The sequence below is a fragment of the Mchenga conophoros genome, linkage group LG23 (assembly GCF_057382185.1).
Source record: "Mchenga conophoros isolate Kocher_MC1m ecotype Shallow Benthic linkage group LG23, M_conophoros_male_GT1.1, whole genome shotgun sequence".
Taxonomy (NCBI): Eukaryota; Metazoa; Chordata; class Actinopteri; order Cichliformes; family Cichlidae; genus Mchenga; species Mchenga conophoros.
In genome coordinates this window covers 17,352,597-17,368,416 of record NC_140547.1, presented here as the reverse complement: position 1 = coordinate 17,368,416, position 15,820 = coordinate 17,352,597, and the positions used below count along the sequence as shown (strand labels likewise).

The 15,820-nt window shown below is 39.0% G+C and overlaps 1 protein-coding gene across 3 annotated transcripts in view; it reads left to right on the top strand.

Moving 5' to 3' along the window:
• The window catches only part of mcf2l2 (MCF.2 cell line derived transforming sequence-like 2), a 113,701-nt gene that overhangs the window by 27,185 nt on the left and 70,696 nt on the right, over positions 1 to 15,820 (top strand). For all 3 annotated transcript variants that reach the window (XM_085265685.1, XM_085265686.1, XM_085265684.1), the window contains 8 exons: positions 4,663 to 4,746; positions 9,703 to 9,817; positions 10,117 to 10,207; positions 10,702 to 10,821; positions 11,879 to 11,995; positions 12,106 to 12,255; positions 12,819 to 12,943; positions 13,052 to 13,166. In XM_085265685.1, the coding sequence (XP_085121811.1) occupies positions 4,663 to 4,746; positions 9,703 to 9,817; positions 10,117 to 10,207; positions 10,702 to 10,821; positions 11,879 to 11,995; positions 12,106 to 12,255; positions 12,819 to 12,943; positions 13,052 to 13,166 (917 nt within the window). The remainder of the gene's footprint in view (positions 1 to 4,662; positions 4,747 to 9,702; positions 9,818 to 10,116; positions 10,208 to 10,701; positions 10,822 to 11,878; positions 11,996 to 12,105; positions 12,256 to 12,818; positions 12,944 to 13,051; positions 13,167 to 15,820) is intronic.

Here is a 15,820-nt window from a genome sequence, read left to right as displayed (position 1 = left end):
ACACCATCTGATCTCCATCAGAGCACTGACAATATATTTTGTTAACTTGCTGCTGGCGCAATGAGGACTTTGTCAAACTGAAAAAATGTCCCACCCTTTGAAGTAGGGCTGTAAGGTTTGCAGCTTTCCTCATGGGGCTATAATTTTGGCCATATTGAACAGGAGCTGCTGCCCAACATAGAAACAGATGCTAGTGAACCATTTAATTGTAGTAGTTCAACATATCTACAGAAAACTTTGTTAGTTCCTGCGTGTTGTTGTCCAAGCTTAATCTCCCAAATTAAGAATTTCACTGGTGCCATTAGAGTTCATTGCGTCCTTATAGGAGTTCCTCCTGCACGTACCCTTTGTCTCCTCAGGACTGCTTCAGTTTCTAAAAACAGCACTTTTCTGTCAAGCCTTGAAGTGGTCATGCATCACATCTGTCTTCACCACTCCTTTCTACTTTGATGTTCCAACAATACAGAACAGTCTCCCTCGTCGGGTGCCTGACCTGGATCTGATTGTATAACACTACTGTTCTGAATGTTCTTAGACAAAATTTCCTATACTTTTTTTTTTTAAAATTAACCTGATCTTGAAAACTTTGTTTTTTTATTTAAAATGATATTAAACAGTGCAACCACTATATTAAATTTACCACAGGGCAAAAGTTTGCATTGGATGTTTGTCACAGTGATGGATTGATAGTACACAGTGTTTAGTTTTATGTAGCCAGAGCAGTTTGCACAAGTTGCACAAGTATAGCAAATATTAGATACTCCGAAGACAAGGTTTTGTTTTAAGAAGACATTGTTGTGTGTTCTTAGCAAAATCAACAAAATCTTATAAAACATTTCAGGATGCACTCGTCTGTAACAGAAGCTGAATTTTTAATATCCTTGGTGTGTCAGTAGAATCAGATAGTAACAACAGAGGTACATTGATGATGCCTCCATTAGCGTCCACTACCAGCTGTTATGCTCTTCTGCTTCTGTCCCCACTCCCACTAGCACAAGACCTACCCAAGCATGTTTCAGAGTAATAAAGTGCAGTCAGTGTAAATGCATGTCTTTATTCTCTGTAACAGAGAAAGGCTTGTTCACTGCACAGTGCACTTAGAGCTTTACCCTGCAGGAGAACCATAATAAACATTAAACCAGAGCAGGAATACATATCCTTAAAGCCTCGTCTAAGAATGCTTTGTTCCAGTTCCTTATAAATGTCATATGAACAGCAGTCAGAAATGGATAGCTTTAGAACTGGCTGCTTAGGATGAACATGTGATGTGCAAAGAAAAATGGAGATAAAGGTCCCTAAAGTCAGCCTATTATTATGTGTTCTGCCATGTATGCTTTTGTCTGTCATATAATTACTGTTCCACTGCTGTTTGATCATATTAATGCTGGTCTAAATTATAAGGCTTCAGATTGCTTTAAATGCTTTGCTTCTATGTTTGAATCTTTATTCATCTGAATTCTATTCAGTTTTATTCATATAGTGCAAAATCACAACAGGAGCTGCTTCAAAGTACTTTATATTGTAAAGTAAAAACCGTATAATAATACAAAGCATATGGATCACATTTGTATGACGAATCCCTAATATGGTCATCTCAAACACATACTGTAGCTCTGGCTGAGAGAACAAAAGACCCACCCACATACTCTTTAAGCCTTTGTGAGGGGCTGCTAATTAAAAGACAGTTGGGTTAAGATATGAAATGTTAAAATGGCTTGTTTCAGGCTGAGGAACTCAACCAAAACCCAAGATAAGATAAATAACAATTGCTTTGAACTGCAGATCACACAAAGCTCCTATAGAGACCATAAAATATGGACTTATAAGTCTATTTCATAGCAAAGATGTTCAGTAGAGTTGCATATTCTATTTTGGCCCGAACTGATTAATTCTTGGCTCTTTTTGATTCATCACAAGACATATTATCTTAATGCTAAATACAATAAAATGTTACACAAAGGGACAATTTTACATCACTGGTAAATATACACTTGGCTGGTACATTTTAGCTACTGGAAACCTTTGTTGGCGAAAAGTCACTTGATGCGTAATTTGTGAGAAAAGTTCTACTTTTTCTACTCAAGATCCACTTTTCTTTTCTTGAGTTGTTGGTAAAAAATCATTCAAGTTCTCTTTGAGTTTGCATATTTTATGTGAAACATTTTTAGGTTCACATCAGCAATAATACTGGTGTACTAACAGAAATGTATGGGAAAATAGCTCAGTAGCCTAAGGTCCATGTTTGAGCATTCAGCCAGCACCAGTTTAGGGCAGTCAGCTTAAACAGTAAACTGCTTTGATTCAGTTTTTATTGTAAATTGAATTTGGAGTACAGCAGCAATGCCCCTTTCCACTTACACGTTCTAACAAGTCCAACAGGTAGAGAAGATTGTCAAAGATACGGAAAATCAAATAACAAAAATCAAACAAAACAGTGTCAAATTATATTATAACACCTTCCTGCCCCCATTTTGTCTGTTTTTTCCTAAATGAATGCAGACAGATACTTTCTTATTAGTCTCTGAACCCCTGACTGATTCTGCTGACCTTTGAAATGGCCAATAATGTTTATGCTACCTGCAATCAATTTTCTCTATAAAACAATGTCTTTAGATTTTTCAACTTTAAAACATATCAGAGGATTTTTGTGCTTCAAGTTCAGAGGTATATACTGATGTTTTATGAAAAAATGTGTGCGTATATTGATACGTGCTTACCTCTCTTCTGTAGGTAAGGTCACAAAGTGTCCAGCCTAGGGACTGTACTTTTTATATTAATGAGTGAAATCTGTTGTTGGCCTCAACGCCTTTCTGTGGTATCTGTTTTGTTTACTTTTTACTTCCTTATTATGCATACCTGTATCTGCAGTTAAACTCAGAAAGCAACTTGTCTGGATGAATGTCATGGATCGCTGTGTGGCAGGCAGGATGAGGACCCAATCGCAAAACTCACAGACTCAGGGGATGAACTCAAAAAGCAGCTTTATTGCTGACAAAGGATGACAGGAAATACAAAACTAAACTGGGAAAAACTAACAAAGCTCACCAAGGAACACAGGGGAATCACACACAGCATGAGGGAGAACACGACACAGAACTGAGGGAGACGCAGACATAAATACACAGAGGGTTAACGAGGGAAGTGGGAGCACACGGGGAACACAGGTGACACTGATAATCATAACAAGACACGGCAGGAGTGAACACCACACTGGCGGGAGACGGGCAAAGTAAAACAGGAAGTACAGAGGTTCAGACAGAAGGAGAGAGAGCACGGGGAAAACACAGACATAACGGGCTGGGGAAAACATAGAATAAACACAAAGAGAGACAAGGGCTCATGACTACACAGAGGGGCACACAGGGGGTAAGAGTCACGAAGGGAAAACACTTAGGGAACAACACACCAGGGCAACTCAGGAAACATGGCCTAAATAAGGAACAAAATACAAAAATACATGAAAACTAAGAATACTGGGCCAACATGGCCCAGGACCATGACAATGAAATGGGTGAACGTGGCTCACAGTGTGTTTGAAGATGAAAATTCTTTCAGTAAGATGACAGATTCAGGACTGGAGTGATAATATCTACCTGTAGAAATGTCTGCTTTCCCTATTTCTCATTGGTACAAATACCCATTAAATTGTTCTGCGACTTACATTGGAGACTCCTGAAGTATTCATAATGCATCATGAAAACCTGGTTAATCAGACTCTGCATGGCATAGATGTATTTTCCTTGTATTGTTTCTAGTTGCCTGCTTCCATTCCACATCACCAAAGAATTACAAATGGAGCTAGGTGCCTGTCTATTCAGAGGATTACTGAGAAGCTTCAGGTGCTCAAGAGTGGTAAAGAACTGCTTGCTAGCCAAGCCTGTCAGGTCTCACCATTGTAATTCTCTAATTGCAGAGCGCTTACGTGAGTTAGCCCTTGCTATTGTCAAACTCATGTCACAGTTGGTAGTTGCAACGGCTACCAGACGTTGCAACTACGCTACCAGACATCCAAATCGTACTGTGGTTTTCTGCAGTGCTCCATGAAATAGCTACTTCATAGCTTTATAACTTTATAACTTTATACTCTAATGTGATTTTGTGTGCTAAGCTGCTAAGCTAAGGTTAAGCTTTTGATCAGTCAAACTAAAGGCTTGCCTTTTTTATTCAATTTATACGGAAGTCTGTATTAGCTCCTCATCTTGCAATTCATGACATGACTGGAAATCTTTATTCCGGAGTTATCTGCTAGAATAGAATAGTCATTTTTGGCTGTTTTGTTTTTAGGGTCCATTTTAATAAATGTTAATTAATTTGATATAAAATTAATTTTACGTAAGTAAAATTGTGCTAGCAATGCTACAACTGAGCTGCACGGCTACCAGACATCCAAATCTTACTGTGGTTTTCTGCAGTGCTCCATGAAATAGCTACTTCATAGCTTTATAACTTTATACTCTAATGTGATTTTGTGTGCTGCACTCTAGCCTGTTTTCTTTGATCTCCGATTAAATGATCAACTGGTCTTATGTGTGGCCTTTTTGATTTTATATTGTAGTATAATATACTTTTATATCATATGCAGCTGATATATGATATATGATATCTGTAATGTCTTTTCAAAATAGATCCATGGATAATTTACCGTTTTTTGCCTCCTTTCAGATGAGATCATGCAGCAGGACATCAGGCCCCTGCTGGCCGTAGACATCATAGAGCAGCTTCACCGCCAGTTTGCCTCGCTATCTGGTAAGTAACCTGCAATGTTCTATTTGCCCTCATTCCATATCTGAAGTTCATGTTAGGTGGAGGTATTGAAACAAAACTCTGGGTGGGACAACAAATGAGCCGTTAAAAGGAGACAAATAAGGAAAAACAGGAGACACAACAAAAGTAGCAAACACAGGACAGAGTATCTGTTAACTCATGAATACTGCTATAGTACCATAACAGAAACATTAATAATCACACCATTATCATTACTAGCTACATTAAATCCACAGTTCCGTAAATTTAAGAGAAAAATATTGCACATATTTAGTCTTTTATGGCCATTATGTAACATGGAGCACTAATTAAAGCCTTTTTCATTTTTTACCCCTGACATCCTGTTACAGTACCACTTCTCCCTGTGCCTTCATGCTTACTGTAACTAAAGCTTCGAACCCAAATTGATTTTAATGATTTTGATATTTCAAAAAACCCCAAAAACATTCTCAGCAGTTTTTTAGCTGATGTTCTATTTTTGTGTTTTGTATCACAAGTTATGCAAGTGCCAGAAGAAAGGACTTCATGTGTAACTCAGCTGCTTCACTCTCTCATGACTTTTTATTCTTCACCGAGGAAATCACAAGCAAACGGATAATATGAGGAAACCACTGAAATCCCTTCAGCTGACTTGCTCACTGATTCTATTTGTTGATTTTTTTAAAAAAGAGGAAATCTGCTGGAGTGATATGTAATCATGATTCATTTAATTCCACAAAACACAGCAGTTCACTGGAGGTTTATACACACACAGATCTTCCTGTCCACATGTTTTGGGTTTTCTTTTAATTCCCCCTGGGGATTTGGGGCTTTTGAAAGTTCATTTGGCATTTTCAAGTTTGCTATGGCACTGAAACCTTATTCTCTTATTTAACAGTATTATTATATTCTGTCCTGGCATCTAGGTGCAAGTATCTGCTTTCTTGCAAACACACAAAATGGAGCTTGGTCAAAGATAGTGGATGCTATGATCTCGGGGGTTTTTTATGTTGTGCTTAAGTTGGCATTTGAATACCTTATTTAAGATGTTCTCTGTTTGTTTTTAGGCATCCTGAGCTTTAAATAGAGTTAATTTTGCCTATATTTTCCATTTCACTGTTTCGTTATTGTTGTTACTTCCTGTTTTTTTTATGGTAGTTATTTGTCTCCAGCTTTACTGCCCCACTACCTGTCTTGTTGTCCTTGATTACTTTGACCTGCATCTCCTGACTCTTCTGTATCCAGCTCCCTGATTTCCCTTTTGTCCTGACTTCGCAGCACTCTTTTCTCTACCAGCTGACCTACCAGTCTCTTCCTGCCTGTTGCCTGTCTATTTTGTGGTTAAGCTTTTGATCAGTCAAACTAAAGGCTTGCCTTTTTTTATTCAATTTACACGGAAGTCTGTATTTAGCTCCTCATCTTGCAATTTATGACATGACTGGAAATCTTTATTCCGGAGTTATCTGCTAGAATAGAATAGTCATTTTTGTCTGTTTTGTTTTTAGGGTCCATTTTAATAAATATTAATTAATTTGATATAAAATTAATTTTACGTAAGTAAAATTGTGCTAGCAATGCTACAACTGAGCTGCACATAACATGTTGTGTAATACTGATTTATTAATTCAAGATTTCATCCAACACACATCTTCCAGGGAACTGCTTCCTCCAGTTCTTTATAGGCTTCAGATAATAACATCTCAGGGAAATTGGCTGCAATAAAGATAAAGTCATAGCACAAAGAATTGTGTAAAAACACGAGCCAATAAAAAACCAAGAATGAGTAGACCACCAGACACTTTCAAATTCTAAAATGTAATATACACATTAATGTTGTATCACCTTTTAAACTGAGAGCTCCATACGTGACAGAAGAAACATGAGAAAACATAACCATTTTGTTTGCTTTTTGATTTCTTAAAAAAATATTTGAACATTTTTTTACAGCAACTTAAAGTTCAATTTGAAGCCTTAAAAACATTTAAGTGGTATATGTTTCTTTGTTTCTTTGTGTTATTGAAAAGCTTTTCATTTGAGGAAGTGTGGATTTGAACTTTGTTGCTGAGACTATTGATGAGGAGAACATTAGTGGATGAGCAACTCTTAAAATGAGTTACACTAAAAGTAATATGCCATACCTTTAAAATATTGAATTCAATTCTTTTTTTCTTTGTTTTTTTTAGTCTAATTGGCACAAACACCTAGTTGTGCAGTCTGCTGTTACAAACTCTTATGAAATAATTAACAAGAGTTGTTCTAAAGAGCTCACCAAAAGCTTTTAGAAGTCATAATAACTCACCCATGAAGTGCTGGACCATATTAATCTACAGAGAAGTGTTACAGAGATACATAGTGTGAAAAAGTCACAGACATCCTAAATTCAGTAAATGCAAAGATTCAAACCTCCTCTGGTATTAGCATCAGCACAAAAACTGCCACCAGAAGCTTCTTGGCATAGGTTTGCATGGCCAATCAGCTTCTGTAGGTGTAATGCGTAGGTGGTTCACTACATGTATTTGCACATCATAGCTCACAATGATAAGCCAATGCGACCAGTTATTAACTAGCATGTAGCTTTTGGAGCATTGCTTTTAGCATCCCAGCATTCACACTTGGTGCCCTCAGACTTTTCCAGATGTGCTGTTAGTGGTGACACAGCAGTCTGTGTGGTTCTCCAGGGATGCCTCTCATTCCTTCTCTCAGTCGTCTCACCAAACAGCCAAAATAACTGTTTCCAAAAGTTCCTCTCTCAGCATTACTTGCCTCTAGAATTACATAAGGGTAACACAAGTCTGGTTCATAGTCCTCACCACATGTGTGTGCCTACTGTGAGTGTGTGTGCCTTCTCAGTAGGATCCAGGTTTAAACGCTATGATCATTTGGTTTGCTATTTTTGTCTCTCTGTATACACATTTTATATATACATGAACTGGAACCAGTGAGGGTTTCCTTTTGCCAGAGACCAGTTAGGAAGTATACCAAACAATTTCATGCCTCTTTTCTTAGAGTTTTTATGATTTTGTTTTCCCTCATGGACAGCTGCAGGATTTGTTGCTTTCTTTTGATTCTCCTTAAAAAGTAAAGGGGAAACACATCACTGAGTGGTCAGTGTAAAACCCGTCACTTTTTCTGGGTTAGATGACCTTTGCACTACTAGCAGCAGACAAGGAGTTGCAAGCAGGAAATTGGAAACATGCTCATTTCACATACTTTTACGGCAGTAACTTTATTAGGGAGAATTAACAGAGTCTTTTATGTTCTTAGAGAGGAAAATGTATATTTTTGTGGAGTGTAAAAGGTTTTCAAAATAGTGTTTCCTTCTTTCTACAAGTTTCAGAAAGTTGATATGACTATATCTGGCAGACATAAAGCATTATTTGAGTCATTTTAATTTAATTTACACTACTGGAGCTCTGTTTTGGTTGGTTCTCCTTAGTGGGAAATATGGGTTCTATAACATCTCATAATGTTTTGGGATTTAACTAATAACACTGCAGCACTTACCTGCCTTGCCTAACAGATGTTTTTTAAATGCCAGTATCACAGATGTCAGACCATGACTCCCACTTTCTTCCCCTCCTGCAACGTGTTGAGTATAAACTTTCCATTCTCAGCAAGTTAGTTACATGTTTGTGGTTGAGAGATGCTGGTCAGACAAAATTCTAAACCAACAAAAATATCCTCAGATGTGCTGATTCAAGGTTATACACAGCCCTTTAATGTCTGTATAAATGTCTGTAACTTTTAGCATTACAAACACTGTTTGTTTTTTTCTCAAGTAGCATGCCGTAGCAATGTTTTATTTGTCAAGCCAGCAGATTTATGGCTCATGCTCACCATCTAGTGACATTTCGAGAGATGTGCAAGTATTGGATTTTTCCAATCTGTATCTGCAACTAGAAGTGTCAAGACTACTGGTTGCACACTGGCTCCTTGTAGGGCCCTTTTATAGATCTGCAAAGGTAAAGCACACTGATGATCAAATATAGTAAGCCACAAAAGCCTTGATTACGAGACAGAATTAACAATGAGAACACACAAGTTTGAAAATAGTATACGACTAGTATTTTTAGACTTGTGTTTTGCTTAGCATTTACATTAGCCAGTTTAAGTTTATGAAATAATCATGGTTTGAGTTCAATAATTTCTTTTAAATCTTGAAACATTATTTAGATTATGGTTTAATGGTGTTTATTTCAGGTACATCTACAAAGTGTTGCAGACATTGAACAATGACACTAGAGGGTTATCCGCTGTAGTGAAATGTGACATGAAGAACATTAATTCATAGTTATATAGTGCTTTCTAGTCTTACTGACTACTCAAAGCACTTTTTTCACAATACAAGCCACATTCAAATCTCAAGAAGACTGAAGCACACAGCCTCATCCACAGCAAGGACCAGTAATTCATGAGTCAAGTATAAGACTACCCTGAGGTCTTATACTTGACTCATTGAACAGTTTGGTCTTCTTACAGTTGGCAATGAAGACAAAAAGAGTGAAAACAGTAAAACCAAATCTGTGAGAAGTGTAAATAAAATGTTATGGTTGGACATATACTAAGAACACAATGTAGTTTAACTTTAATTGAGAGCCTAAAGGAACAAACATAGTACTGAGGTGTTAGAGTTGGGGTGTTCCTCTACCATTTTACATTTAGTAGAACCACATTCCCAAAAGTCATTGCCCATTCCCCATGTCGCTAATTTCATCTGGGTGCCTGTAATACGATTCCTACTGGGAAAACAAAACAATTTCATATATTCTGATTTAAATGGTGTCTTAACTTTCATTTCAGATATCTTAAATGAAACACAATTTCATACAGCTGTGATGGAGGTTTTACAGATGTCCGCATTTCAACTTAAAGGGAATCCTTTAAGTTATCAAATGATAAAATGTCTTGCAATACAGTTACTGCAGTTATTGATTTGGGTTTATTTTTTCTGTGCTATAGGAGGGCGAGGGAAAGATGGTGCCCCCATCATCACTTTCCCAGAGTGCTCAGGCTTTAGCGAAGTGCCAGAGGAAGATTTCCTCAATGTAGTTACTTACCTGACCAGCATCCCCAGGTATGTATACTCACACACAATTAAAACTAATAACGAGAAAGATCATAAAGATAAAATTCCATTTGATTCAAAACTATCCCCACAGGATCACATTTGATCCTGGGTGCTTAAACGTCTTCACTGCTTCATCTCAACAGTAATATCATAAGGCTTTCTGGAAATTATGCTTAGTGGTGTACTAATTGTGTATTCCTTGAAATGTGGACAATTCTTGAGTTCTGTATTTTCCGGAGCCTGAAACCTTTGGGAATTTGATTAGCATGGCCTATAACTTTAAATTGTTTTCCTCCTCTCTCCAGCCTGGATGCTGCAAGCATTGGCTTCATTATCATCATCGACCGGCGGAAGGACAAATGGAGCTCAGTAAAGGCCTCTCTATCCAGGATCGCTGTAAGTTCAGTGAGATACTTAAATCACCATAGAAATATATACAAGGACCTTTTTAAAATGTTTCTTTTAAGTCTTTGTGTTTCCTACACCGGCGTAACAACCCTGTGAAAGCCTCATTTTCTTTTGGGCCCTTACCGTCACATTGTACCAGAGCAATGAATGGATCACAAACACATTCATTGTAGAATTCCTCATTTAACAATCAATTTCAATGCAATGGCTTGTAGTACACACCTATATCACAGCAAGAGTGCCTCTAGAACAAATCTCTTCACTCCTTCCTATTTTAAACACCATTTTTACTATCAGGCTCAGTGAGCTTGAACTAAAATGGGCAGATCTTTCATAACATGCTTCTGTAACAAACTAATTATGACCTGCAATAGTTTTATACCAGAAGAATATATTTTAGCTTGTTACAAGCAACTTACAGATAACCATGAGAATGAAAAGATGCAATATCTTATTTTAAGTTCATTTGTTATATTTTCCAGGGGGCATTCCCAGGAAATCTTCAGTTAGTGTTGGTGCTGAGGCCATCCAGGTTCTTCCAGAAGCATATAGCAGATATTGGGATCAAACTACACAAGGATGACTTCAAAATGAAGGTACCGGTAAGCATGCAGGTGTTTTATTCTGAGCCAGGGTATGGTTCTGAAACAGACACCTAAAAGAGAGACAAAAAGTATTCCCCATGATAATAGTTAGCTTTTTTGATATACTGAAAGAGAAAACATGTCATCCAAACACACAGAGATGCTATGCTTTAACACAACGAGGGATTTTTTTTTCCATAGAACAATTCCTTAAATTGCATAAGGTGTGATTTTTTTTTTTTATCACAGCACAATTAAACCTAACATTTCAATAGCAAAGTATGAAAAGCATCAAGCATGCACCACCCACCCATCCATCCATCCATCCAACCATAACTCCATCCATCTATCAGGAAAACTACACTTTCCTCTCCCTGGCCACTTTCTCCAGTGTTTCCTGGAGGACTCCAAGCTTGTTGAGAGATGTTATGTCTCTTTTGTAGGTGTTAAACATAACTATAGCTTTTTATCCTTTGATAGGCATGTCAGTGGTATCAAAACGATATAAAATACTGACAAAGACAGACACAGTGGATCAGTTGTCAGAGTTGTGTAACATAACCAGGTCTTCCTCAATCCACTGTTTTGTTAAGATAAACACTGTGTCACATTTTTGAAGGACTGAGCAACAGTGAGCAAAGAGGTTTGGTGGGAAAGAAAGACTGGCTGCTTTGACAGGAAAATCACACAACAGGAAAATTGCATTTATTTTTTGTGAGGGAAATCATTTCATCATAGATCTTAGGTTTTAGCTAAACAAGATAAATAAATTATTCATGAATACATATTTTGATACTTATTTTCAAGTCAGCACCTACAAATGCATCTCGTTTTTTAAAATTGTGTATGCAAATGTAGTAATAAAAACAGTAACCCCTTACTTATATGGTGCTTTTCAAAGCAAAGTTTTGAAAGGTACAAAGTGTATGTCTTGTGAACCAAAATGTTTGATTTCCTATTTAGTAACTTACCAGGCAACGCTTCCCATCTTGCAACAACATTGACTATGAGAAGTTGTTCTACCAATTTTACTTAATAATAATGGAGCACGTAAAGCAATGCACTGTGTTTGCAGATCGTGATGCTGAACTCGCTGTCTGACCTACATGGCTATGTGGATAAAAGCCAGCTGACCCGAGAGTTAGGAGGAAACCTGGAATACTGTCACAGTCAGTGGATACACCACCGAACAGTGAGCACTGACTTACTGTAGCATTCAATACCAGATTTGACATTATAGCAGGTGTATGGTGAGCTAGATTAGAAGACATTGCAGAGTAACATGTGAGTCTGTTTCCATAGGCCATAGAAAATTTTGCCATGACAGTGAAAACCACAGCCCAGATGTTACAGAAGTTCGGGACAGACCTAGCAGAGACAGAGCTGCCCAATGACGTCCAGTGCACCAAAGACCTCCTTACAGCACACACCGACAAACACAATAACCTCAAGGTAATGTGGTGCATTAAATATGCTAGGACACACACACACATATTAACATGAGACAAAGCAAGTATTTTTACACTAGTATATCTGGTTAGCACTGGTGCCTCACAGCAAGAAAGTCTTGAGTTCAATTCCACCATCACGCCATGGTCTTTCTGTGTGGAGTTTGCATGTTCTCCCGGGTCCTCCGGCTTCCTCCCACAGTCCAAAGACATGCAGTTAGTGGGGTTAGGTTAATTGGAAACACTAAATTGCCCATAAGTGTGAATGCAGGAGTAAATGTGAGTGCAATTTGCTGTTAGCCCTGCAACAGACTGGCGACCTTTCTAGGCTGTACTCTGCCTCTCGCTCTAAGACAGCTGGGATAGGCTCCAGCCTTGGAATATTCTACGTGACTGACTTTACCTACTTCAAATATCAGTTTTAAATGCAAAAGTGTAGATGTCTTTAATTCCTCTACTACATGTACTTGGATATTTCTGCTGAAATAGGAACTTGCACAGATTTGCAAAAGTTTCTCTATGATATTAATGTTCTGTGATATTAATGCTTCTGTTTCTGTGAATCAGGATGAACTGAGGCTAGCTGTGAAGCAAGGCACCACCTTGTATAGTTGTATAAAAGATCAGTCAGCCAAGTCAGAGGATCATGAACTCAACCCTGATGAGATGGAAAACCAAACTACTGTGGAAAGGTAACAAACGACAAAGACTCCTTTATAGATGTCATGCACACTGTATATTGTTATGTATTTTGAGCAATTATGTACCAATTCTCATTACATTTGTAATCTGTGTTTTAGGCTTTTGGCCCAGCTAGATGAGACAGAAAATGCCTTTGAACAGTTCTGGAGCAAACACCATCTCAAACTGGAGCAGTGCCTACAGTTGCGTCACTTTGAGCAGGACTTCAGAGAGGTAAAGTATGCCATTGCCATGCAGCCTTTGGTTTTTCATGTGAGGTACTGCAAGTAGACCAGTGGAAAGGGCAATGTTTCGCATCTTCACATATTACAATGAGTGTATGTCCTCTACATTTCTAAAAATGTTTTTTTAATATCACATTTTTATGAAACAACTTGATCTTGGGATAATTTAATGCAGAGAGAACAGGGATGAGTGAATCTTTCATTTTTACAAATAATGTTTTGCAGAGGTGGCCCCTTGCTGTGTGTGTTCCCTCCGCTCTCTCCCCACCGATGCGTACACTGTCCAGTCTTGTGGTGTTTGTTGTGTCGAATCTAGCATAGAATACGTTTAGATCCTCACACAGAGGCCGTGGTGTGCTGATTTTCCCCTCTTTAGTCTGTGAATGTGTTTAGTCCCTGGCACATTCTCCCACGATTGTGAAATTGCTGTTCCACTTTGTCCCTGTACTCCCGTTTGGCTGCTTTAATGAGTTGGTAATTTGCGTGTTTGTAGTCCAATGTGTTCGCGGAGGCAAAAGCAGTGTTCCCTGCCGCCAGTGCAGTGCAAACATCACTCTTAATCCACGGTTTTTGATTTGGGTAGACTTTTAACTGTTCTGGGTGGGACGACATCTTCCACGCATTTTCTGATAAATCTGTAGACTGAGTTTGTGTCCTCATTGATGTCGTCAGCAGCCATGTGAAACATTCCCCAGTCCGCGTTATCAAAACAGTCCCACAACATGGACTTTGATTGGTCCGACCAACGGTATAAACGCCGCCTCTGGGTGTGCGGTTTCCTTACTGCTAATCGCGCTGTACAGTTCTCTGCATGTTCGATCAGTGTCGGCTTGTGGGGGGATGTAAACAGCCATAATAATGACTGCTGTAAATGCTCTCTGTAGCCAGAATGGCCAGCACTTAATCATCAGGTACTCCAGGTCCAGTGAGCAGAAGGAGTTAACCGGGTGCACGTTGGGGCAGTCACATCAGCTGTTGTTGATGCACACACCACCGCCTCTGCCTTTCTCAGTTTGCTCCTGTGACCAATGCGCTGCCCGGAACCCCGGTAGTTGTATGGCGGAGTCCGATAGCCAGGTTTCTGTGAGGAAGATCACGCAGCAATCCCGCATCTCTCACTGGAATGAGATCCGTGTCCGAAATTCGCACAGCTTGGTCTCCAGAAACTGCACAATAGCCTGTAATAAACTGGAGAGCGGTGGTCTGTTAGTGGGCCATCTCAGTCGAACCAGAACGTTGGATCTTCTGCGTCGGCGTTTGCGGCCTCCTCCACGGGGCCAGAACAAAGGTGTCTCAGGCAAGATGAATGGGGGGTTGCAAACTTGAACTCAGGTAAACGATAAGAAAATTCAGCTCTCAGGCCCCCTCCTTGATTCAGAGATGGTCTTTCCCTTTTCACGTAAATGGCCTCCTTGACTCCACGCTCAAACCAGCGTTCCTCCCTGTCCAGGATGTGTACATCCTCATCCTTGAAACAGCGTCCACTGGCCTGTAGGTGTAAATAGACTGCAGAGTCCTGGCCTGACAAGGCAGCTCTTCTGTGTTGTGCTAAAGGGTACATCTTTCGTCATCTTACAATGCTGTGATTGCAGCCATTACCCAACTCTCTGTGAATGGTACTCATGGCCATTGATCAGTGGGTTTTGGTCAGTGGTTGTTGATCAATGGTCATGAGAATTTGCATAATTAAGATTAAGGAACTGACCTCCCAGCTCATTGTTCCTTCAGGTTCAGTCATTATGCAAATGTACTGTTTATAAGATTGGGGAAACCTGCAGTCAGCTGAGACTGAAGACGTCACTTAGATGAGTGACGAAACGTTTCTCCCACAAAACGCTACGTCCATTTAGTTCCTTTTATTCGGTAACTAGCCAGAAAGTAAAAAGCAAGAATGCAGTGAATGAGTGAGCAGAGATGAAAAACTATGGGGACAACAGGGCAGATACCAGTTTCTTTGCTCACAGCTTACATCACTGGCATGTCTCCAACCTCCTGATAAAATAGAACTGTTATTCTCAGCAGTCATCACAGCTTCTTCTGGTGTAAAGCCAAAGACACCTTTTGCATAATGATAAAATCCAAGTGCCTTCAGAGGGCTATGCATATACATTCATAATACAGAGACAGGCATCACTTACTGCTATCAGTCAACATGATTAAACTAAAGGCCTTCTATTTTTATGTTTTAAATTAATTAAACACACGAAAACAGCAACAATAAAGGGAAATATTAACACCATGTGCCCCAAAACCTTAATACCCCCCCCCCCCCCCCCCCCAAAAAAAGTAAGAGTAACCCGACATACAAAAATGGAATAAAATGAAATTACAGTTGCTACAGTGTCAACAATAGCAAGTACTGTTGCCACCTTCTCCAAGCAAAGCACAGCTCTGATGCAGTTTCCACACTGATTAATATATAATACAGGCAGCCATGGTTTAGAGGAAAATACAGTCAGGGCAGAAAGAAAGGACCACACTGCCCCCTGCTGATGAATACTGAGATCACAGCCCTACTGCAGAATTCTTACAGAGCTACCAAGATACTGTTTAATGTTTAAGCTGTGTTTTTACATTTAAAAAAAAGTTTTACACAAACTAAAGCAACAAATGTAATTCGTCGTTTGGTTTGTTTAACACGAG